Source organism: Trametes versicolor, assembly GCF_000271585.1.
Source record: "Trametes versicolor FP-101664 SS1 unplaced genomic scaffold TRAVEscaffold_2, whole genome shotgun sequence".
Classification (NCBI taxonomy): domain Eukaryota; kingdom Fungi; phylum Basidiomycota; class Agaricomycetes; order Polyporales; family Polyporaceae; genus Trametes; species Trametes versicolor.
Window position 1 is genome coordinate 402,238 of NW_007360322.1, and position 23,873 is coordinate 426,110.

The 23,873-nt window shown below is 57.5% G+C and overlaps 6 protein-coding genes and 1 non-coding gene across 7 annotated transcripts; 4 read left to right on the forward strand and 3 right to left on the reverse strand.

The window, feature by feature from the left end:
* Positions 1-363: 363 nt before the first annotated feature.
* On the reverse strand, positions 364-4,623 carry TRAVEDRAFT_17178 (ubiquitin-domain-containing protein; the record flags this gene model as incomplete). The annotated part of the gene is made up of 13 exons (XM_008035247.1): positions 364-440; positions 495-710; positions 765-986; positions 1,044-1,262; positions 1,315-1,542; positions 1,599-1,810; positions 2,286-2,406; positions 2,523-2,671; positions 2,955-3,016; positions 3,263-3,702; positions 3,771-3,895; positions 3,931-4,035; positions 4,490-4,623. 13 exons carry the CDS (start codon positions 4,621-4,623, stop codon positions 364-366), a joined length of 2,310 nt encoding a protein of 769 aa, XP_008033438.1.
* Positions 4,624-6,204: 1,581 nt separating this feature from the next.
* On the forward strand, positions 6,205-6,305 carry TRAVEDRAFT_t20. The gene has a single exon. It is a non-coding gene; the product is annotated as a tRNA-Trp (tRNA).
* A 2,854-nt stretch (positions 6,306-9,159) lies between these two features.
* VP2 (manganese-repressed peroxidase) lies at positions 9,160-11,257 on the forward strand. Its single transcript, XM_008035326.1, has 12 exons — positions 9,160-9,367; positions 9,425-9,468; positions 9,526-9,571; positions 9,625-9,683; positions 9,738-9,751; positions 9,804-9,924; positions 9,995-10,226; positions 10,355-10,524; positions 10,601-10,638; positions 10,699-10,911; positions 10,975-10,999; positions 11,058-11,257. Exons 1-12 carry the CDS (start codon positions 9,251-9,253, stop codon positions 11,071-11,073), a joined length of 1,095 nt encoding a protein of 364 aa, XP_008033517.1. The 5' UTR covers positions 9,160-9,250; the 3' UTR covers positions 11,074-11,257.
* A 993-nt stretch (positions 11,258-12,250) lies between these two features.
* TRAVEDRAFT_113364 (cytochrome P450) lies at positions 12,251-14,323 on the forward strand (the record flags this gene model as incomplete). The annotated part of the gene is made up of 10 exons (XM_008035879.1): positions 12,251-12,449; positions 12,506-12,635; positions 12,697-12,885; positions 12,937-13,205; positions 13,271-13,390; positions 13,447-13,460; positions 13,525-13,796; positions 13,849-13,977; positions 14,033-14,176; positions 14,233-14,323. 10 exons carry the CDS (start codon positions 12,251-12,253, stop codon positions 14,321-14,323), a joined length of 1,557 nt encoding a protein of 518 aa, XP_008034070.1.
* A 314-nt stretch (positions 14,324-14,637) lies between these two features.
* On the reverse strand, positions 14,638-17,070 carry TRAVEDRAFT_55960 (cytochrome P450; the record flags this gene model as incomplete). The annotated part of the gene is made up of 11 exons (XM_008035761.1): positions 14,638-14,954; positions 15,025-15,231; positions 15,295-15,588; positions 15,652-15,661; positions 15,719-15,944; positions 16,007-16,152; positions 16,213-16,315; positions 16,373-16,438; positions 16,491-16,522; positions 16,650-16,764; positions 16,822-17,070. 11 exons carry the CDS (start codon positions 17,068-17,070, stop codon positions 14,786-14,788), a joined length of 1,617 nt encoding a protein of 538 aa, XP_008033952.1. The 3' UTR covers positions 14,638-14,785.
* A 1,516-nt stretch (positions 17,071-18,586) lies between these two features.
* Positions 18,587-19,679, forward strand: TRAVEDRAFT_62539 (uncharacterized protein; the record flags this gene model as incomplete). Its single annotated transcript, XM_008035880.1, has 4 exons — positions 18,587-18,656; positions 18,720-18,939; positions 19,002-19,243; positions 19,306-19,679. 4 exons carry the CDS (start codon positions 18,587-18,589, stop codon positions 19,677-19,679), a joined length of 906 nt encoding a protein of 301 aa, XP_008034071.1.
* Positions 19,680-20,057: 378 nt separating this feature from the next.
* TRAVEDRAFT_112944 (uncharacterized protein) lies at positions 20,058-22,814 on the reverse strand (the record flags this gene model as incomplete). Its single annotated transcript, XM_008035881.1, has 6 exons — positions 20,058-20,709; positions 20,762-21,040; positions 21,093-21,571; positions 21,629-21,886; positions 21,940-22,107; positions 22,161-22,814. The coding sequence occupies 6 exons, from the start codon at positions 22,812-22,814 to the stop codon at positions 20,058-20,060; spliced, it is 2,490 nt and encodes an 829-aa protein (XP_008034072.1).
* Between the last annotated feature and the right edge of the window lie 1,059 nt (positions 22,815-23,873).

Genomic DNA, 23,873 nt, shown 5'->3' on the forward strand with positions numbered 1-23,873 from the left:
CGCTGGCTAGGTTAGCGCCAACGCTATCACCACGATCGTTCGTGCTGCTCGTACCTCCGACATGTTGGCCTTGGACCTCGTGGGAACATGTATACCTCTACCCTTCCCAGCTGTTGACCAATCTGACATTTTCCATACGAAGATACGTTCGCATACGCCATGATACACTGATCATCAACGACAAAGACCGAAAGACCTTTGCTCGCCCAAGATTCAGGAGTCATCGCGGAGACGCAGAGCGAGGTGGAGCGTATCTTCCTTCGAATAATTGCAGGAGAAGACGAAACGCGGCCGCTAGGATGTGAACCCCCCTGTCGGGTATGTTCGCCCTGGTGACGTTGACTGTGTCCGATAACTCGACACCTAGGGTGATTCTCTCACAGATCCTCTCACTTGAAAGAATGTTGACGAAGGTCGCGTACCACCGATACTGCGGTAGACTACGCACGTTTTATCAGCACGAGGCGAGTACCAGAAGGAGTGCATAGACTCACCGAGGTGCAGGGTCGAATTGTTCGGGATGCTGTAGTCCGAAAGAGTGCGGCCGTCCACGAGCTGCTTGCCTGCAAAGATCAAGCGCTGCAGATCCGGAGGGCAGCCCTCCTTGTCATGAATCTTCGCCTTCACATTTTCGACAGTGTCGAACGGTTCAGCTTCGAGGGTGACAGTCTTCCCTCTCATGCTCCTGACGAAGATCTGGAAATAGCGAACTGCGTGGTGCGTCAGACTCGACGAAGAGGCTCAAAATACACCCATCCACTCACTGAGATGCAGGGTGTCCTCCCCTTGGATGTTGTAATCCGAGAGCAAGCGGCCATCCTCCAACTCCTTGCCGGCGAACTTCAAGATGGAGTCGGGCGAGATCCCCTCTACGTCCCGAATCTTTTCCCTGACGCGGCCGATCGTGTCTGACGGTTTGGCCTTTATGGTGATCGTCTTGCCCGTGAAACTCTTGACGAAGATTTGCATACCAGGGAGACGAATGACTGTAGTTTGCGGTCTGTCAGCACGAATCAAGCTACAGAAGGGGTATATGTACTGACCGAGGTGCAGGGTGGACTCCTTCTGGATGCCGCAGTCGGACAAGACGCAGCCATCTTGAAGCAATTTGCCAGCGAAGATGAGACGCTGGTGGGCGGGGGCAACACCCTCCTTGTCCTGATATTTCTCCTTCACATCTTTGATGGTGTCGGACGACTTGACTTCGAGAGGGGTTGTCTCTCTAGTGAGGGCCCTCTTGACAAAGATCTGGAAGCGGCCGACTACGTAATGCGTCAGGCGAGGCGAAGGGTCCCGAGACACGTGACGACTCACCGAGCTGCAGGGTGCTGTTCCACTGGATGTTGTAATCCAAGAGCGTGCGGTCCTCCTCTAGCTCATCATCGGCGAACTTGACGCACTGCTGGTCGGGTGGAGTCCCTTCCTTGGCCTGAATCTTCGTTTTGATGCTGCCGATCGTGTCCAACGGCTTGACCTCGAGGGTAATCGTCTTACCCGAGAGGGTCTTGACGGAGATCTGCATACCGTCGAGGACGCGGAAAACTATACACAGCAAGTCAGCATGGCCTAGCGAGTACACAAGTGGCGCTGATACGAACTTAGGAACACTGTCGAACCCTTCCGCATGTTATAGTCGGACACGGTGCGGCGAGAGTCAAGCTGTTTGCCGGCGAAGATGAGGCGTTGTTGATTGGGGGCCACGCCCTCCTTGTCATGGATCATCGCCTTCACATTTTCGATGGTGTCGGACGAGTCCGCCTCCAGCGCGATGGTCTTGCCGACCGTCGGGTTCTTCACGAATATCAGCATGCTAGACGTCAAGGGTTCAACGTCCGTATTTACATACAAGACGGGAAAACGGTACTTACAGAGGCTCCGCGTTATAGAGTGAAAGGGGAGTATGAACGGTGGTTGGGGAGACAGCGAGCGGCGCAGCGACAGGGGGCTTTTGAAGGCGGGGCTCCGACTAGGGCCGCGGCACGCCTTGTAGAAGGAGGCCGCAGGCTGGTCGAGACGGGAGTGCAGAGTTACAAGAAGCTCGCGTTGATCAGGTGAAAGGGCAGTGGGTATTAGCGTAACGCTGTGCAAGCTAAGGGACTCCCGCACTGTGCACGCTCGATGAGGTGACGACACTTGCCATATAAGTGAGACGCAGTACGACAAGGTTCATGCTAAATGAGACCTGAGGGCCTGACTCGGACTCGCGGCGAAGACGATGAGAGCTGCGGTAGAGGGTGGTGGTGGTCAGCGGTCGAGGAAGGAGGATTCTACGGGTATCCTCGCACCTGTTTGTCATCAAGGTGTGGATCCTCGCTCCTGTGCGCACATTGAAACTCTCTTTCCTCGCTTTCTGAACATATGACAGCACGAAGGACTGGCGAAGGTTTGCTCTATATACGGCCTCGGCTGTGCTCACAGCGTTCGATGTTGCGGCGACGTCAAAAGTAGGATCGGTAGCTTAGCCTGACACACCACACCCTCAGTCCCAGCACGGCCCATGCGAAGCATAGACGGGTGCTTACATGGGTGGTCCAACGGTGAGCCGCGGTCTGCCTGTAAGCGCCCTGGTAACATTCCAGTCCAGATCCGCATGCGTGCCTGCTCGAGGCAGTCCACGAAGGGTTCCACACCACCAGGCCGGAACCACGATGTAGCCTCCCACTCGAAGAACCTTTGAGCAAGTACACGTGCTGAGGAGCAGTGGCGAGAACACTGGCCAACTTCGCGCGCAGCGCCGGCGCAGTGGGCTTCTCTGAATCGATCGTGAACCAGCTTGAACGCACATCGAACGTCTGTGCACAGAAGTGCGAGCCGATCGTCGAGGCTCCCCATTCCGCAGCATCTTGCGGGGGGCCCATCGGGAGTGTCTGCAAAAGATCCTACGTGAAGTTGATCTGTGGGCAAAGTAGGTGGGTTTCGTCGTCCAAAGAGGCGGATCTGCATAGAATACGTACATAGCATCCGGAATGGACTTCACGATCATGATGCACACAACTTGCGTAGCGTCGGACCACACCTGCAGCACGATCCTCATGTGTGAATTGCATAGGGGCCTCTGAGGAGACCATTTGTACGCCAGTGGTGACGGCGCTGTACTAGTCGCACTTAGATGAACGAGATCACGCACGTACGTTCACCATCCAAACGATCTGACATTATCCGTACAATGATACATCCACAACCACCATGATACAATCACCAACGACGACGACCGATCAACCGAGGACGCGCGACCTCAGAGGCCACCGCGGAGACGCAGGACGAGGTGGAGCGTGCTCTCCTTCTGGATGTTGTAATCCGAGAGCGTGCGGCCGTCCTCCAGCTGCTTGCCGGCGAAGATGAGGCGCTGCTGGTCGGGCGGGATCCCCTCCTTGTCCTGGATCTTCGCCTTGGAGTTGTCGATCGTGTCCGAGGACTCGACCTCCAGCGTGATCGTCTTGCCCGTCAACGTCTTCACGAAGATCTGCATGCCCCCGCGCAGACGAAGCACGAGGTGCAGCGTCGACTCCTTCTGGATGTTGTAGTCGGACAAGGTACGACCATCCTCAAGCTGCTTGCCAGCGAAGATGAGACGCTGCTGGTCCGGAGGAATGCCCTCCTTGTCCTGGATCTTCGCCTTCACATTGTCGATCGTGTCGGACGACTCGACCTCGAGGGTGATCGTCTTACCCGTGAGGGTCTTGACGAAGATCTGCATACCGCCTAGAAGACGAAGGACTGTACGAGGTCAGACTCGGTTAATGGAGCTTGAGATATGCGCATATACTCACCGAGGTGCAGGGTGGACTCCTTCTGAATGCTGTAGTCAGAGAGGGTGCGCCCGTCCTCGAGCTGCTTCCCGGCGAAGATAAGACGCTGCTGGTCCGGAGGGAGGGATGCTGAAGGGATGTCAGTTCTGCGCCCTGTACGACGATCACGATGGAAACGCACCCCTCCTTGTCCTGGATCTTGGCCTTGACGTTGTCAATGGTATCCGAGGACTCGACCTCGAGCGTGATGGTCTTGCCGGTGAGGGTCTTCAAGTAGGTCTGCATGCTATAGACCGAGAGATCAGAATTCGCTCGCAGGATGGAAGGAGCAGCCGTGCGTACATGAATGTGGGGGTAGAGGATGAAAGGGGAGGAGATGGCTGGAGATGGTGGTCGGGGAGATAGCGAGCGGCGCAGGCGGGGCTCCGGGCAGCGCCGCGGCACGCGCTGCGGCAGGTGGTCGAGACCGGTCGGGTCCTCTGATTGGTCCGCGCGCGCCCTTCCCAACGTCATCCTCCGGTGGCGGCGCGTCTCGGTTCCTGCGCCCTCTCGCGTCGTCCGACGACTGTCTGACCACATCGCTCCTCATCGACATCGCTCTTGTGCTCATCGTCCTCCGCGTTGCTCTCTCACTCTGCTGTGCTCCTGCTGCAGTCGCATCGCGCCTAGCTGTCCTCAAAGTGACCATCTACGCTACTTCGCGCGCACGTTGCCGCCCTCATTACACGCCTCCTGCGCACGTATCAGCAAGTGAAGGGCTCGCGAAGCTACGGACGCCGCCTTCCCTCCGTCCGACGGGATTCCCTTTGTTCTGTCGGACCCCGGTGACCTCGAAAGGACGATCGACCAACGGAAACGTGCATTGACTACTCATACTGTAGCGACATTCGTCAGCACATATCGGGGGTACGGACCATGTGCCTGGACTCGCGACCAGTACGTACGGCTTCTGTTAGAAGACGAGACAAAGAGGGCCCTTCTTATAGCCGCTAAGCTATTGGGATAAGGAGCTATGCTGCTCCCTTTACTCTTCATCTTCGCGGTAAGTGAAAGAGCATTATTCTTCGCTAGCAGAAGTGGTAGCAGAATATTGAAGGAGGGCGACCCCAAAAGTCGTCTCTACAAGTGGTGACGGTCAGACACCAGAGCGTCGTTGAAGCTGATGAAGTTGGTCTGCCAGATAGCGTAATGCTACCAGCCTGCACATATGCTTCTGTCAAGCAGTCGTCGACGATGTGGGACTTTACTCAAGGTCACATGTGTCCAAGTTTTTCCGCTGCCTATCCAACACGCCAATGCATCAGGGTTTACGGTGCAGGGGAGCTAAAAGCTCACAGAAGCTCCCCAACGCGTTGTACCCGGACTCCGGTAAGGCTTTGGGGGAACTTACATCGTACGCGCTCCTACCCAGGGATGCCGTGCGCCAGTCTGCGCACCCTATACATCAAGAGAATCCCATCTCTTCTATCCGATCTCTTGCCACATTCCACATAACAAGTCGTGCCACACGTGCCGCCTGCGCCCAGGCCCAGGACGTCTTCGGCGTCTTCAACGACATCGTAGGAATACAGCTGCGGCCAAGAAAACAACGAGCAAGTCGGAACTCACGAATTGCAAAGGTGGCCGAATACACGGTCCCGACCCGGTCACGCAACGCCTCCATCTCGCGCCCAAAGCTGTCGTTGCCAACGCTTGTTCAATGCACTCCGGCTAACATCAATCATGCCGGCGTTCTGCGTTCAGGTGAGCCCCCACCTCGTCTCGGCGCCCCCGCACACGAATAGAGTTGCACTTGCCGAGTATCCCCGCGAACAGCAATGTATCTCTCAGTGTTGCACGGGGTACGGACGCATTCGCCGCCACGAAGACGACAGCGAGCGAGACGCGTCTACATGACATCCGCCCATGCTCGCAGCTCGCCTTCCAAACCCGCCATTATGCGCGTTATTCTCTCTGAGCACATGGTTTCCTTCATCGCCCGTCAAACGACGGTCTTCTCAGACCCGCCATACGTCGCTGTTCGCGGTGCTTCCGACCCCACTTCCCCATGGAGGCGCAGTTGATCGTCCGCGGGCGGTGCGGGCTCACACAGATGTGCCGTCGTCTCCGGGCTTCCAGTCCGGGTGTGCAGATCAATCCAACGCGGGCGACCATGATCGAGCACGGATGGATTTGGGAGTTTGATCGAGGACGGGATAGATGTATTGACGGGGGAAGGCTCGCTGGCGCTCCTTTGCCATCGCCTTCGTTCCGACTGCAAAGTCAAGTACACTATACTGAATCGCGCACTATTCCATACCTGATATATCAGGCATCACAGCTGGCCGCAGGCCTGGCGGCTGAGCACCCGTCATGAATGGATGGAGAACTTGTCGCTCAGGATTGCAAGTCGTAATGTGTAAACGCGTCGAGGAGACACACAAGTCGAGGACAGCAACAGCTGCCCACAGCTTATGAACCTTTGGCACAGTGGTAGCGCGTGAGATTCCAGAAGTCGGTTGCATTCCGGTTCTAGGGAAATCCTCAAGGTCGTCCGTTCAATCCGGGCAAGGTTCATCGCGGGGAGAAGCAGGTTTTTTTATACACAGCGTATCGTTGGACGTCGCAAGCTTGGGAAGGGCACTGTAGCCTATAGCTAACTTGAATCACGGATGGTTGTATTGCAGGTACAAACACACATCGCGCTGAAAGGTGTGCGCTAGTTCGACACATGGAGAATTCGGGATACGACGTGCTATCGAGCTTACGCCCGATAGCAAGCCCAACTCATCGGCTCGTCGAGGTCGAGCCTCCGGCAGAAGACCTCGGTCCGATGCTCGTCGCCGTTCGCGAGTGCGTCTTCGAGTCTGAAGCGAACCCCCCGCGGTTTTGATGCCGTTCGGCCTGTCGAACGCGATACCGTAGGAGCGTATGCTTGATGTACAAAGTTTTGCGTCGGGCCTGGAGTCGAGAATTGGCACCGGGAGATAGCTCCGGACTATACGAGGGCGCCGGTGTTGTGACTGTGAGCGTGTCAAGGTCCGCGGGGGTTAGAACCGCGGAACGTGCGCGAGCACATACAGACCAGAGGAGCATTTGGAGTACGGCGCACGGTTGAGCATCAAGGTACGCTCACTGTGCGGAGAAGTTCCACTAGCGTGAGGCTTAGACACTAGGCACGCAGTAAGCTTCCGATCCTTCGAGCCGCCGTTTGCAGAGACTGACCTGAGGTGTCCCTTTCGGGCTATCTTGGGTCGCACATAGTACGGAGGGCGTCCAGGGAGTACGTGCGCGACGCCGAGATCCCGAATGGCGATAACCATCGGGCCGCATACAATCGTGGGGAGGACTGAGGAGCTCGAGTCACTTCACGTCTGATAGTACCTGTTCCTCCATTCAGCGAACGCATTCCGCCCCAACGGATGCGGCCTGGAGAATATGCATGCCGCGGGCACGTACGGATTGCCGCGCGAGTACCTATAGCATGATTGACGTGAGAACGCATTCGCCGCCGCCACATACCTCAGCAGAACGTCTTCATTGTTCTTTCAACTTCTCGAGACCGGAGACTACGGCGGTCCGACTCGGCGACAGAGTGCAGAGGGCCGCAGCGAGTCCAGACAGATGAACGCCTGGAGTTGAAGGTGGCGTTCCTGAGTGGCCAACCCGGAGCCCAAGATATCAAAGTCATATGTGCGCGGCGTAGTTGCAAGAGCTGTTAGTATCAATATTACCCTTCCTGAGTACTTGTACATCAGCAGGGTTGGAGGTAGTCAGGCTTTGGTCAGATTATAAAAATAACCTACATACTGTGCGACTGCCATGTCACAGCTGCTGTTCGCGGTGAAAAGGCTCCCGCCTTGATTCTGACTTACAGTATCCCACAGGAGCGTTTTTATATCGCTTTGACAATATTTGAAGGAGGACATGGCACCGTGGACGGTGAGGACGGCGGTCAAGGAGGTTGGTCTCGGAAACTTCGCCAAATGCGGCCCGGTGCGAGTAAGCGCCCGTACGAGAGTGCCGTCCGTATTCGGCATTCGTCACCTCAAGTCCGTCGGCGGGCGCTGCGTTGTCTATCACTCCTTCTCAACCGCCTAGCACGCTGCATGAGGTTCTCATGAGCGGCACTGGCAGTTTGGCACACGCGCTGGCTCCGTGCTCTTCTCTGTCCAGTATGTCGGAACGCGCCTCTCACGCTACACCGCTTCACGTCTGCTCTATCACTGTCTATTTCTCGGACGGCTCCAAGTTCGCCGCCAGCAACGCCACCCCGACAGCGAAGCCCCGTTCTCACTCTGGGATACTGAGCAAGGTGTCTCTATGCTCGAACAGGCGGCATTGCAGCGCCTAAGGCCGACATTCAGACAGGGCCTGCGGTAAGAACTTGAGAAGGCTCCGCACATCGGAGACATCCAGCGCCTTACGTCCACACCCGGTCTCCGTCCTGCGGCGGCTCTCTTCAAGTCGACCATCAGACAGGAGTGCGCGGCGCGACGGCGAGCGAAGACCTGCAACGCCTTTCGCAACAACTGCGGTCTCCGTTGCCGCCTTCATGAAACGAGTCGCCCGCCCTCCCGTTCGGTGGTAAATCCTCGTGCGCATTCATTCGTGACACCGCTGGTCATCGCCATCGTGATGCTCGGGTTCGTCGCCAAAGCGTCTAGGTCGGCCGCTCTATCAGCGATACCGCGTGCGGTCGACGCGTCCATCTACTCGGTGAGCGATCATGCGTTCGTTTTGTCAGAGCGTATGAGGCGGATGATTCATGACTCTCACCAAGTTTGCTCCGCACTCGCATATACACATTAAACATTCAGCTGGAAGCATCTATTGCCACACCACGAAAGAGGCATCGCAAGCTCGCCGTGCATGCCGGTGCCGAATGAAGGGCGTGTCGCGTCTCTTCCGCGCCCTGCAGAGCGGGCCCTCTCACGAACGTTCCTGGCGCGTTCCTGGTCGGAGACAGCGACGAAGGCCAGCGTTCTCCTTTGCGGGCCACATCGCGGCGGGCTCGCACACCTTCGCGAGAACGGATCTGCCAAATACGCCCGGGTTCCTAGCAAGACATACCACGCCTGTCGCCGGGCGGTACCGGTTTGCACAGCTCGGCAAGCGCACACTCTATACCACACAACCCGCAAAGACGGTACAACAAATGCTGGAATCAGCGCGTCGCGATTGGGCGTATCCGCTCCGCTGGGTCGGCGGTCACCAGAGGGCGTGCCGCGTCGGGTGCGCTGTCACCGTCCGAGGAACTGGTGGGCGGGGCCGCGCGGATGGAGATGGCGCGCCCGCGCGTCCGGCGGTGCGGTATGCAACACACGCTCTGCGGCATTGGTCCGGATGCGGGCTTAGCCCGCCTTGCATGCACCGGCCGTCTGTTGATCAGCATGCCGCACGGAACAGTATAAAGGGTCTGCGGGGAAGAGGAGGACTTCACCAACAAACGACACTCGTCGACGACTCGCAGGACAGCACTCGGGACCGCTTCAGCACGCTTGCATTCGACGACCTTCATCATGTTCTCCAAGGCCCTCCTCTCCATCGTCGCTCTCGCTGCGTCCTTCACCGCTGCTGTCCCGTCCGCCAACAAGCGGGCTACCTGCAGCGGCGGTCAGACCACTGCTAACGATGCGGTGAGTATCACGCTGCTACGTCGATCGTGCTTAGCACCGTGCTGACGATCTTCACAGTGCTGCGTGTGGTTCGACGTCCTCGACGACATTCAGAGCAACCTGTAAGTCGCATTCAGTACTCTGGACGTTGTGGCCGGTCCCTCATCCGATGTTCGCAGCTTCCACGGCGGCGAGTGTGGCGAGAACGCCCACGAATCTCTCCGGGTAACTACCCTTGGAAGCTTAGACATCTTTAGCCGCTGATCACCACCATCCAGCTCATCTTCCACGACGCCATCGCCTTCTCCCCTGCGTTGACGGCGGCAGGGCAGTTCGGGTGCGTTTACTTTCTTCCCTGACGGAAGTAACCCTATACTGACGTCTTCTATAGCGGCGGAGGTGCTGGTAAGTCCTCGGAAATCATACCGCCGGCGGGCATCATCTAATCACGTTCCAGACGGCTCGATCATGGCCCACACCGACGTCGAGATTCAGTACGCCGCCAACAACGGCCTTGACGAGATCATCGAGGAGCAGCGCCCCTTCGCGCTCAAGCACAACGTGTCCTTCGGCGACTTGTAAGCACCGCTCGCATCTTGCACTCAAATTGGTGCGTCCGGGAATCAGCTTCTAACTGCGCCCTAACAGCATCCAGTTCGCGGGAGCGGTCGGTGTGTCGAACTGCAACGGTGGCCCGCAAATCGGGTTCTTCGCCGGTCGCTCGAACGACTCGCAGCCCGCGCCCGACAACCTCGTCCCCCTCCCGAGCGACTCCGTCACCGACATCCTCGCACGTGTCGCCGACGCGGGCTTCGCGCCCGTCGAGCTCGTCTGGATGCTGATCTCGCACACGGTCGCCGCGCAGGACAAGGTTGACGACGTAAGTCCGCTTCTCTCCACCTCGAGGCCCCATCCCGCGTGCTTCGCATCCTGCGAACGTCGGGGTGGGACAGGTGCCAGTGGTATCAACGATCTCGTGCCGGCGCTGACGTGTTTGACCGAACGCAGTCCATCCCCGGCACGCCCTTCGACTCCACCCCGAGCGACTTCGACGCCCAGTTCTTCGTCGAGTCGATGCTCAACGGCACCCTCACCCCCGGCAGCGCCCTCCACGACGGCGAGGTCCAGTCGCCCCTCCCCGGAGAGTTCCGTCTTCAGTCCGACTTCCTCATCGGCCGGTGAGTTATTCTTCGTCGTCGCCGTGCCTTGTCAGGGCACGGAGAAGGGAGTGCGCACGCTAACTTCGCCGTCCAGGGACTCCCGCACCTCGTGCGAGTGGCAGAAGATGATCGGTACGTAACCGTCTACGATTCTATCCCTCGATGCCGCCGGGCTGACCGTCTCCCCCACAGCCGACCGCGCAAACATGCTCCAGAAGTTCGAGCAGACCGTGCTCAAGCTGTCCCTGCTCGGGTTCTCTCAGTCGGCGCTCACTGACTGCTCGGACGTCATCCCGATCGCGACCGGCACGGTCGCGGACCCCTTCCTCCCCGCGGGCAAGACGATGGCCGACATTGAGGCTGCGTGCGCTGCCACGCCCTTCCCTACGCTCTCTGCCGCGCCTGGTAAGTTCCCTGCAGCTCACATAACAGAATGCGAGCTGATCGGACGTTCTTGTGTTCTGACAGGTCCTGAGACCACCATCCCTGCCGTGTAAGTGATATCTGTCTTCGAGGGCGGTGCGAGATGCTGACGATGTTCTTCCCCGCAGCCCCCTCGACTCGTAAGATGCGGTAACACTATATGGTGGCGGGCAGTAATGTCTGGCACGATGAACGAACTTGATTGGAAGTAGATAACTTTATGATCCTTGGTATTATGGTGGAACTTGAAGGGCTTCGCGTACGAGCTGATTAGGTCTATTTGTTGAACGTGATGTGATACGCTATCGTCTTCGAAATGCATTCCCTGCTGCTCCTTAAAGTCTCCATGGTGCATTGAGTGACTTGGGAGCTGGTATGTGTCAGCGATGCTGTGTGGCGTAAAGTTGGAAGCGCTCGACGCCCGCTATGTTTGGTAGCGCCCGTCGTGCTCCGCACCTTGCATTCGAACGTCGATATCCTGCGTATCTAGTAGCGAGTCTGGCTTGCTACCTCTGGAGGGGTTATCTTGGGCGTGTGTGTCTGGTACGAAGGCCAGTACTGAGTACATGTGTCAACGTTTGGCAAGGCAAGTACCACAATGTTCTTGCATCGAAACAAGCGTGGCTGATTTAGTAAGTACTCAGCTTACTTATTTAGCTCCTGAGGTCTCGTGTGTTGCGTGTATGCGCTTACACGGTGGCCTTACAATGCGACAGCTTCACTATGGTAGTGCAGTCTCTCCGTGACAGCGGATTCGGAGGCTTACTCAGTCTCCGACGACTACTTCGTTACTATTGACATCGGGTATACCACGTCCGTTAAGACGTTGGATCGGACGCCACGGCGGGATCGCGGACGTACACTACCGGTATGAAGCGCCGGTCAGCGCAAGTCTCGACCAGAGGTATTATCTTCCTCCATGCTAGAGAATGACACACAATGGCGACTGTCAGGAACGGCCATCGGGATTGTCTAATAGCGCAATTTCTCCGCGCCACACCCGCTGAGACCGGTCGGTCGTATCAACCTGAAACAACTCCTGGAGATGTGTCATCCTATACAAGCAACTGGCCAGACCGATATGTCCACACGACCCGAAAAAAAACTCGTTCGCGGTCCAATTTCTCCTTCAGCGAAGATGCCATCGCCGGTGGGTACACCTCGCTCTTGATGCAGTGGATCGGCACTTACTGTATTGCTACAGTGCTCTCGAATCACCGAGTGGCTCATCATACGTCTCAATAAAGAGAGCGTCGTCTTGGTGCTCATAAACTCATCTCTCACCTCAGAAATACACGTCCCCAACCACCTCTGCGATACGATGACACTCTCTGCCCTCTCTGTCTGGCTGTTCGCAACTGGTGTCGGCTTCGTCATATACGTGCATAGGCGGCTTGCAAGACACCGAAACAGACTTCCGCTGCCTCCAGGCCCGAGAGGCTTCCCGGTTCTAGGAAATGTACTCGATATCCCTACGGAGGGCATGGTGTCAGCATTCCGTGATATGAATGCGACATATGGTATGGTTTGAAATTGCTTCACCCCTTCGAGCTTCTGATTAACGACACTCGGATAGGTGATATTGTTTACTTGAACGTTCTTGGACAACCCACGGTGATTCTCGGGAACCATTCGGCCGCAGTTGACCTTCTGGAGAAGCGGTCTGCTATCTACTCCGACAGAAATGTTTCCACCATGACCAAACTGTGAGTTTATCGTATGCATCTGCCCGCGTACTCTCCTCACTTTTTTGAACAACATTTGTAGATCGGGCTTGGATTGGCTCTTCGGGTCTACTCCCTACGGTTCATGGTGGAGGCAACAGCGCAAGCTGTTCCACCGGCACTTCAATTCCAAGGCCATCCTCCCGTACCGACCTATCCAGGAGCAAGAAGTACACCGCTTTATTCTTCGCGTTATGCAAGAACCGGAGAAGTTCCTCGAACACATCCGATTGTACGTGCTCTACTTTCGGTATGAAAGAGTCGTTCGCTTATATCCACAAAGCGCTGACACGGCCACCATCTTGCGTGTGACCTACGGTCTCCAAGTCAGCGGCCGTGAAAATGAATATGTCGTCCTCGCCGAGGCTACCGTCGCCATTCAGAATGCCATAACGGTCCCCGGCAAATATCTAGTTGAAGTGTTGCCGTTTTTGCGCTTCCTTCCCCCGTGGCTCCCTGGCGCAAAGTTCAGACGCGAGGGCAAGACGTGGATGCCAATCACTCGCCGTATGCGTGATGCCCCCTGGGACTTCACTATGAAAACGATCGTACGTTCCAAATTTGAACTACCTGACCGTCATGATAACCACATTTGTTCTTCCAATCACAAAAGCGAGACGGTTCGGCAGTCTCCTCCGTGGCAACCAACCTCGCGCAAGAGATGTCCACCCTGGAAGGACGCGAAGCCAATGAAGGAGAAGAGATATCCCGAAATGTTGCGGCTGCTGCGTACGCCGGTAAGTCACCCGCAATTGACAGGGAGGTTGGCTCGCTGACGATCATGCCTAATCAGGAGGAGCGGACACCGTGAGTCTCCTGCAGTTGTTTGGCTGCCGTTGACTCCCTCCGTTTATAACATGCCGTGATTTAGACACTTTCGGCGACCGAAACATTCTTCCTCGCAATGGCTTCCTTTCCCGAGTCACAGAAGAAAGCACAAGCTGAGCTCGACGCTATCGTCGGGCCCCATCGCCTTCCGTGCTTCTCTGATAAAGCGTCCCTCCCATACCTTACAGCTCTCCTCAAGGAGTGCTTGCGCTGGAAGGTGATCGGCCCGTTTGGCTTCCCTCATTGCTCAACTGAGGACGACGAATTCCGCGGTCACTTCATCCCTAAGGGCACTACAGTTATCGCAAACTTGTGGTAAGTTCATTGCTGGAAGGGAACGAACAGGCGGACTAACAGGATCTCTTAGGGCTTATTCGCGCGATACAGAGTATTACCCAGACCCGGAGGCGTTCAAGCCGGAGAGATTTTTGAAAGACGGCAAGATTGACCTAGACGTGCTCGATCCAGCGAATTTTGTTTTCGGATATGGCAGGAGGTGCGTGCGATGTACTCCAAACGCCGACGACCTGAAACGAGCTATCATGATTTAGGAGTTGTCCGGGACGCCACTTTGCCGACGACGCACTCTTCATGACTGCAGCCACCGTTCTGCACACACTGTCGATAAGTGCGCCGCTTGATGCAGAGGGAAATCCAGTCAAGCTCGAGGGGAAAATGACGCCCGGCCTCATCTCGTACGCGATTCTTTTGTCGCTCGTCTATCACCAAGCGCTAACGTATAACTGTGCAGGTATCCGGAGCCCTTTGATGTGGTCATCAAGCCACGTACGCATTGGGCTGAAGCGCTTGTCCGGGAGAGTTGCAGCATGGGTAACTCATAGCGGACTCAGTCTTGCTAAGATATCCGCAACTTGCACCGCGTCGGTCTCTGAACATCGCTCTGTTTCTTGGCTCATATACTTAGATCGTGTTGGTCGTGGGCGGAGGCCCTTGTCCGGGAGAGCTGCAGCCCGGTCACCATGTAGCCGCCCTGATATCCATAACACCTCAGACAGCTTCTCGTTTCGTTGTCCCGTCGCACTCGAGGAGTAATTTACGTTCCTTCGGCGTTGATAAATACGAGCGGAATGATGCGAAACCAGGATTGGCGGTCGGTGACGACCACTCTATCGACTTATGCTAAAATATAGGTTTGTAAAGAACGAAGGGTATCAATTATCAGATGCTCCTGGCAATAAGTCGACCTAACAGCGTCATAAGAAGTCCGAATACGCGATACCGACGCCAAACACACTGTCCAATACTGTATCGTAGCCTAGCGCGCCGTGAGTCCATCACACAGCTCAAGCAGCCTTGTACGGCTTGATGATAAGCGGAAGCTGGTGCCCCTTCTCCGGCTCGCTTCGCAGAGACGGGTGCCCCGTATGTGTAGTCTTGACGACGATGTCGTCCACAGGCACCGCGAGCTCGAACTCGAACGCGCGCACGAGCGTGAACAAAATCGCCTTCAGCCTGTGTGCAGGGAGGTAGGGAGGTGTCAGTGCAGTGTCCGCGAAAGCATAGGCGCGTATCGAATACGCACTCGACGACGGCGAAACGGTAGCCGATGCACGAGCGCGGGCCCCCGATGAAGGTGAGCAGGCGGCCCCAGACGCCAGGGATGGCCGAGCTAGCCTCAGGGGGTTGTTGCCAGCGCTCGGGCCTGAACTCCCTTGCGTCCTCGCCCCATATTTCCGCGGAACGATGCAGGGCCATTACAGGAACGACGAACTTCTGGCCCTTCGTGACCCTATAGGACAGCCAATGAATATCTGACCTCGATTGGACGGATACTTGGGTCTATGAGGCTTACCGGATCTCGCTGTGCATCTTCCCGTGGCGATCGGTGAACGGCTCACTGAGTGGGATCACGTCGTCCTTCGCCGCGACCCGCACGAGCATTGCAGTCGGGGAGTGCAGCCTGAGGGTCTCGGTCACGACGGCGTCGAGGTACGGTAGAGCAGAGAGCTCGTCCATGGTCGGCGTGTCGCTCTGGATGGAGAACAGTTCTTCGCGAAGCTTCTGCTGGGCCGCTGGGTACCGGGAGAGCGAATAGAGGGCCCACGTGGACGCCGTGCTCGTCGTCTCGTGTCCCGCGAGGAGGAAGCTAGAGAGGAGCAAACCGGGGTTGGTGGAATGCGCAGCATAGCGTTGCAACCCAAAAACTTACGTTGGAATCTCTGCACAACGAAGGTCGCGTCAGATTGTGGCAAGCGGGAGAAGCGGAAGGAACATACGATTGACGACGTCCTCGTCCGAAAGCCGCTGGCTCTCTGGAATATCCTCTGCCATGTTGGCGCGGACGAGGAGCGTCAGGAGGTCGCGGCCTTGCAAATCCTCGCGTTTCAAGTGTTTCTCCGAAGCCTCCCTGAGGATAGCCGTTTTCCGCTCTGCCACCAGCTGCGCGCCGATGCGGTGGACGGTCTCGGACGCATGCTTGACGGTGACCGTGCGGTGCATGGGCTGGTGCCAGATATGATGAGCCTACTGAACACCTAAACGCCGCATAGAGGAAGCTCACTCACGATCCGCTTCAGGATGGGAAACCAGAAGAGTAGGATGGGCATCAGCGCAAAGATCGGCGGATTGGTCATGAATAGCCCCTTGAACGCGAGATAGAGCTCGTTGGGTTTCTCTGCGGGGTTCATGGCATTGAAGTCGTATCCGAATCCTACGTGGGGGCAGGACATGTAAGTCGCACGCAACATGACTGAAAGATGTATATCCATGCCTGCTTGGCCAATGATGTCGAGCGTCAGTTTGCTGAGATCGTCGTTTACGTTCACTCGGACAGAGCCACTTCGTGCACTGGCTTCAGTCCAGTATTCACGTAGCTGCGCAGATGCGTTGAGATCGATCAGGCGTGCGTGTGTGATGATACATGGACGTACTTCGTTAGCCTTCTCGACAAAGATGTGGGTGAGGTCACGGATTTGCGCTGGTCCGAATGCAGGATTCTATTCAGATGGGTTAGCTGCAGTATGCGCAGAGACACGAGTTCACACTAACAAGTATTCTCCTCTGTCTCCGGTGCTCTTCGCCTAAATTTTGTGAGCCAAACGATATCTTCGTCAACAGGTGGCGTGAACGTACCCCACACGGAGAGCAAACCTGAATGCAGGGAGGTCGATCAGCGGTTATTAGACGGATTTTTGGGAAGGAACGTACCTGCCCCCAGGAGATCGCGAAGACTCCGCTGTAGTTCGTCTGTCCTGGGAAAGTCGTTGGGATGGGACAAAACGTGTTGGATGGCCCGTGAATCGAGCGACCATACACGCGGCCGCTAATTGCACGCATGAGAATGAGGGAAGGACGAGCGAGAGGTAAAACAATGACGAACCATGAAGAACTCGCGATCTATCAGGTTCTTTCCATACCGCGTGAACCAGGTGTCCGGGAGAAGATTCTCGTCCACAGCGGCGATATCTCTCATGTTCCCATATACCCAACTGGACGACGGTGGGCCCGGCAGGTCACTTAAGGGAGTAAGGTATACGATGCGCAAGAATCCATAGAATCTCCAGACTCCGTAGAGGAAAGCTGTCAGTAAGAGAGCACCGATTTCCAGCGTCGGAGTGGTAAGGCCCATGGCGAGAGGCAGAAGATGAAGAGAAACGAAGTTTACGACTTCGTGTCCTGAGCATTGGCCTATATACCCCTATACACCGCAGCAGTATCTATGGACGGCGGTGCTTCTGAGCTTATAATTAGTCTTGGGAATGACGCGGGGGAGGTTCGGGGAACCCACCGAAGGAGCCACCGCCCGCCGGTGTGTCAATTCGTTTTGAGAGGACGCAGCTCTTGCTCACGAGCCACCAAGAGCGCAGGATTGCTGTGGGTACTGTCCGACCACGCGGACGCTACTGGGGCTTGGAATTTGATTGGAATTTGATGGCAACGCTGCTGGCACGGCCCTTCGTAATGGTTGGAGGACAGGCAGCGATAGCTGTGCTGGCCCCGGGCGCCCTCGGGCGCCGAGTCGGCCCGAGCACTCGACGCATGCACAGTGCCTACGGTATACCGTGCTGCACTCCTCCTCCTGCGACGTTAGACCTCGTTAAATGGGCTAGCGCATCTCTCTTGGGCTCTTCTGTATGATACAACGGTCTCGGTTATTTTTTGGGATTAGAGCGAGCGAGCGAGCGCCTGCAGGCGCCTGCTCGCTGGCGCTTGCCGAAGCGTTCAGTATCGCGGGGCCCGAATCCTTTTTCGTACGCTGCATACTTGTCTGTTTGCCTCTGTACTACGACGCTACCGTACAGGAAAACCAGAACACCTAGCTCTCACTCGACAACCAGATTTCTGGCTCGCTCCAACAATTTCGGAGAAAGCACCACTGCTGCTGACGGGCGACGCACTGCAAGACGCTCCCCTCGCTTGCCGCAGCACCTCACTGCGCAATGGTCAGTACAGGTAGTAGACTATGCAGGAGAGCTCAGACATCAGATGGGCCCTTTCCCACTGCGCAGGTCAACCACCTGAAATGCCGCTGGTATTGGGTAAGCATCGTAAATATGTTCATTCCTATGGGCACTCGCAGTACTCGAGTACTGAGACACTGAGACACCCAACATTGTGCCAGGTGAAATGCTTCGTGTGTGATGGAAGCGTATACCGTCTGACGCCTTGAATGCATGGAGACAGATTCAGTTGGGCCTGGGTACTCAGACTGTGCCTTCTAAATGTACTGACGTTGCAGGTAGCAGGATATCGCCCGCGAAGGTGAGACATCATTGGTATTTTCGGAAATCAGAGTCAACAACTCACCAACCTCCATAACACAGTAGCTTCCTTCTGCCAAGGCGATTGGCTCGCATATGTCTCAATTTGAACCCTAGTTGACACGCGTCCTCCAACACGACTGCACTCGCTCTCCGTGACGTAGCGTCTGTGCGATGCACGTTCTCCATGCGCCCGGGATTCAGAATGGCCAGGGATGAAGCCTTCCCCAAGGTGCAGGGAGCCTCGCAGGTGTCGGCGACGTATAAATACTGGGCTATCTTCTGTGAAGTCCTCATCGTTCAGCTCCCCAGAACGGTTACCCCAGCCCACACGCACTCACCTTCCTTTGCGAGAAACCCCTTCCACTTCTGCATATCTTTACCATGTTCCGCAAGGCCATCCTCCTCGCACTCGCCGGTGCTGTCGCGGTCCTCGGAGCCAGCGACTGGGATGGTGAGCCCCGCCTCCCCTCTCTAGCCGGCATTGCACGACACTGATGACAACACGCGCCGACAGACCTGAGCATCGCGCAGTATATCCTGACGATCCAGCAAGCGGAGAGCGCGCTCTTCACCCAGGGCCTCGCCCAGTTCTCCGACAGCGACTTCCACACCGCCGGCTACCCCACCTGGGTCCGCAACCGCTTCAAGCAGATCGCCGCGCACGAGGCGGCGCACGTCACCCAGCTCACCAACGCCCTTTCGGCCGACGCGCCCGCAGCCTGCACCTACAACTTGTGAGCTTTCTCAATGCCCCCATCTCATACCGCTCAGGCGTCTGACTTGCGTCCCATCACAGCGGCCTCTCCGACGTCCCGTCCTTCATAGACCTCGCGCAGCGCTTCACCACCGTCGAGGCCTCCGCCGGCCTCGGCGCACTCCCCTTCATCGACGGCTCCGGACTCGCCGTCAACATCGCCGCCGCCGGGGCCTCCGAGTCGCGCCAGGCCGCCTGGATCACCTCCGCCATCCAGAAGCGTCAGCCGTGGAACGGCGCCTGGGAGACCCCGCTCGAGCCCAGCCAAGCCTACTCGCTCATCGGTCAGTCCTACCTCCCTCCCTATTACAGACACCCCATGCATCCCTCTGACCCCTCACTATAGTGCCATACATCGACGAGTGCCCGGACGCGAACCCGGACCTGCCCCTCCGGTCGTACCCGCAGCTGACGGTGTACCCCGGGTACCCCACGCAGGGCGGCACCGTCTTCGTCTCGCTCACGCTCAAGGCCGCGGCCGCGAAGTACTACCTCGCGTGGCTCGACGGGCTCACCGTGCAGTACACCCCGATCACGAGCGGGCAGGCGGCGGTCCCCGCGGGCCTCGACGGCACGGTGTACGCGGCGGTCGTGTCGACCCAGGACCCGCCGAGCGCGGCGAACCTCGTGAGCGGGTTCGCGGTCGTTCAGTTCCCGTTCGACTCTTCTGCGGTCGATACTACGTCGGAGAACCTCCCGAAGGTGTCCACGAAGAACTAAGCGGGGTGCGCTCGACTTGGCATTTCATACTCGTCTTTGGCTTTTGCGCTTTTGGGACTCTGTTGTAGCCGCTTTGTGTAATTGTGGCTCTCGTACTTGTATTCACTCCTGTAGACGTCGCTCTTTGTAAGGCCGCTCGTTGAATAAATCGCTTGTTGTGCTGTGACCTGAGCATGTGTTGATGCACACGAGTTCAGACTGAAGAGCATCACGCGTTCGCGACAAACTCGAGCGATGCGAGCAAGCAGGCAGCAAATGACGATGAAACAAATCGGATATGATGATATGCTACAAATTATTCGTACTTGTCATACAGATACAGCAAGGCGCTATCCTACACAATTCCTAGGGCGATAGAGTCTGTCCGATGTGAGCACTTCATACGACGCTGTACGCCTCGCTGCGCCACTCCTCGCCCGTCTTCGCAGCTTGCACACGCTCCTGCGTGCGGTTCACCCAGCCATCCGGGTGCCCGGCGTCCAAGATCTTGTCCCCCGGCGAGGTGACGACCTTGAACTGCGCACCGCGCGCCTCCTTCTTCGCCTTCGCCGCGTCCGCCTCCTGCTTGCGCGCGGCAAGCTGCTGCCTGAGCACGTCGCGGCGGCCGACGTCCTCGCTCGCCCTCGCCTGCGCCATCTGGTCGCGCACGGCGACGAGCTGGCCGTCGACGTACTCGAGCGCGGTGCGCACGGCCTGCCCGACCGCGTTCTGCAACTGCTTCTTGACGAGCCCCGTCGCGAGCGGGCCGAAGATCTTGTAGAGCGTGTCGTGCTTCGAGTCGCGGATGGAGAACTTGAGCGTGTGGATGTTCGTCGTGACGTCCTTGACCTTGAAGACCGACGAGCGGTCCTTGTCGGCGGAGACGAGGTGCACGGTGGTGGTCAGGCCGGAGCCGCCGAGGAGGATGTCGGCGAGGCCGGAGTCGGTGAGCTTGGGCGTGCCGGTCTTCTTGCGGAAGTAGAAGGCGACGTCGCGCATGTCCGCCTGCACTTGGCCGAGCGTGAGCGTGAACTCGTGGTGGAACTCATCCCTGCGTGTGCGTCAGCATGCAGTCCATAGCAGCCCATCTCGGCATCACGTACTTGATGTTCTTGTAAGCGCTGAGCTTGGCGAAGTTGCGTGCCTCCATCTCGATGAGGTTCGGGAAGAGGTTCTTGCCCGACAGCGCGAGGTTTTCGATGACGAGATCGACAGCTTCGTCCGTGTACTCGATGCGCGGGATCGGGACGTACCCAACCTGCTCGATGAAGCCGGGGATGATCTGCTGGCGGACATCGGCCCAGAGCTCGGGCTTGAACTTGAGGTTGCCGTCGCCGTCGAAGAACAGATCCTTCGCGAGGGTCGCGAAGTTGCTTCCGATCCTGCACGAGCGATCAGTAAACCACAACTATATGCTAACTATAGAACACGTACTGCTTGTTGAGCGGGTCGTCGGCGATCGCGCCGAACCAGGTCTGGACGCTGCTGATGAGGTTGTCGAAGTGGCCCTGGTACTTGTCGTCGTAGAACTGGCGGCCGTTCTCGCGCAGCTCCTTCGCGCGCTCGTTCGCCTGGTCGTCGAGGATGTAGCCCGGCTCGAGGAGAGCCTTGCGCACGAACTCGTCGACCTCGCGGAACCAGTGGCGGAGACCCTCGTCCTTCTGCGCGTCGTCGTACAGCGCGCGTGCGGCGTCACCGATCGTGTCGAGGCTGCGGCCGTTTGCGAACCGCTCGAGGAGAGTGCGGATCTCACCGAGCGACGTCTGCAGGTTCGGGTCGGCAGCGAGCTGCTGATGCGAGTCCTTGCCGTGCCCGGCGATGGTGCGCCCGTGCGAAGCGTACTCCTCGAGGAAGTTAAGAAGCCACTGCATCGAGCCCTGGTAGTCTTGGTGGCTCTGGCACTCGTAAACAACCTATACAAATGTATGACGTCAGAGCGGATTGGAAAGCACCAGATCACGGACACAAACCTTCTTCAAGCGGAAGATGAACTGGTCGCGGCGCTCCTCGGGGAAGTACTCGTCGCTGAGGAAGTTCTTGACGCGCTCGGTCTGCTCGTTGGCGCGGTCCTTGTGCTCATCGGGAACGCGGCCGCGGATCGTGTCCTTGACGTCTGTCCACTTTCCCTGAAGGCGCTGCTTGCGCGTCTGGGCGTCAGCCTCGTTCTGGACAGGCTCATCCACAGCGGCACATTGCCTGACGTCCTCTGTCTGACGGTTGGCTTCAGTCTGGGCGCAAAAGGTTAGAAGATAACTCCAAATGGATGCGCGATAAGACGAACCTGTGCCTGACTCTTGAACTCGTCCTTCTTACGCTGAGCTTCGTCATACGCCACGTCACCGCGCTTGACCTCATCGCCGTGCTTGATAGCAGTCCCAGACGCGGGGTCCTCGGCGCGAGGGTGGTGGGCAACACGAACATCGGTACCAGGGAGTTGTACCTCGGGAACCTGTACAACCGGGTTAGCTACGCGATACGAGTCCCAAGCACGATGTGACTTACGGGGGTCTCGTTAGGGCCAACCTCGCGGCCGCCCTCGGAAATGAACTTGTGCTCGGGAGCAGGCTCGTCGATGCGGCGAAGCGCTTCCTGGTCCGGACGCGCTTGCTCCGCGAGCTTCTCAGCGCCGCGCGCGACGAGGTCGCGACCGATCACGCCGAAGTCCGAGAACAGCTTCCGCACTTCCGCGTTGGTGAAGACGAGCGAAAGGAGGGTGCGGAGGTGCTGGACAGCCGTTTGGCCGTCAGACCTGACCTTGTCGCCCTCGACAGGGAGGACCTCGTTCGGGTCCTTCTTCGCGGAGTCAACGTTCACGTCGCGCGTGTGCCAGAAGAAGTTCTGGAGGAGCTCGTCCGCGTTCTTCTCGGCGACGAGTTTGCGGAGAGTCTCGATGATGTCATGGGAGTCCTGGACGAGCTTCTGCCCGTCAGGGGAGAGGGAGTCGGAGCTGGAGAGGCTGCCGTGGGAGAGATGGGAAAGAATGGAGTCGATTTGGTCATTGGTGGGGAGACGCGACTGCTTGATGGCAGCGAAGATACCGTAGAGGCGGAGCTTGCGGTCGACGTCGGTCTGGAGCTTCTGGCGGTCGATGGGCTCGGTGACGGCGCCCGCAGCGGGGTTGCTGGAGATGTCCTTGGTTGCTTGGGGGAGAGACATTATAGCAGATGGGTAGATTTAGGAAAGGTGTGTTGAATGTGGATGTCGTGAGTAGAGCAGCAAGGTCGTGAAGAGCGTCGTAAGTTTGTGGGGGCTTATGGCGCCCCGGGAGGAGGTTATATACATGGTCGTCGTCGCAGCGTCATAGGTATCCTTTGAGTGGATCGCTGCCGAACCACAGACCCTCACCCATCCTGCACCACCGCAACGTCAGCAACGAGTTCTTGACAAGCACCCGCTCCACTGCACTGACCGTATATGGATCTCCCTGAGCCACATTGCGATTGCTCCCCGTTTGTTCCAAACATGCGTTGTTGGCGGTCTGTCGTGCACCCGGTTCCGTGGGTCGAGACCTCCTCCGTTCATTGAGGACGGCTTGTGTTCCGTATATGATGTCATCTGTCAGGCTACGCGCCGTTGCACCCACTCCGCAGCGCCTGGGATGTCTCCGGATGCTTTTGCGCCACGCACCGATCAACCGCCAGTATGCTCCAAGGCGAGGATGCCGGTGGGAGCAACAGGAGCAAATTTGGAGCAAACTGAGGTGATCGTTCTCCAGAGACTAACGATTCGAGGATGCAAGCGATTGGCGATATGTTCCGCCGCCGGGTGCGCGAGGATGTGGCAACATCCGACACAACCGAGCCTTGAATTTATGTCTCCAATGAATCCTATAGGATGTCAGCTTCTGCCCCTAACCTGCTCAGTAGGGGGGATCGTGAAACAATACTCATGACATATTGGTCGAGCGGCAAGTGGCGGAAGACAGCGGAAGACGCGGAGCGATCATAGCGTGGCATGAACAAATACTGGCAGACAAACGCGTCGCGTCCAAGACGCGCTTGTGGCGCTCTTCGATCCTCCTCCGGCGTCTACGGTCGCACTAAGCTGCGTCCCCGCGGTCCGGGCTGGTGTGCTGCGCCCATAAAGTCAGGACTCAGCGCAGGAGAAAGGCAAGGTAGTTGATATCATACCTGGAAACATGGTTCCCTCAAACAGGAACTACGGACTACCTATATATGCCGGCGAAGCGGCAAACGATTACGGGATGAGCGCAGC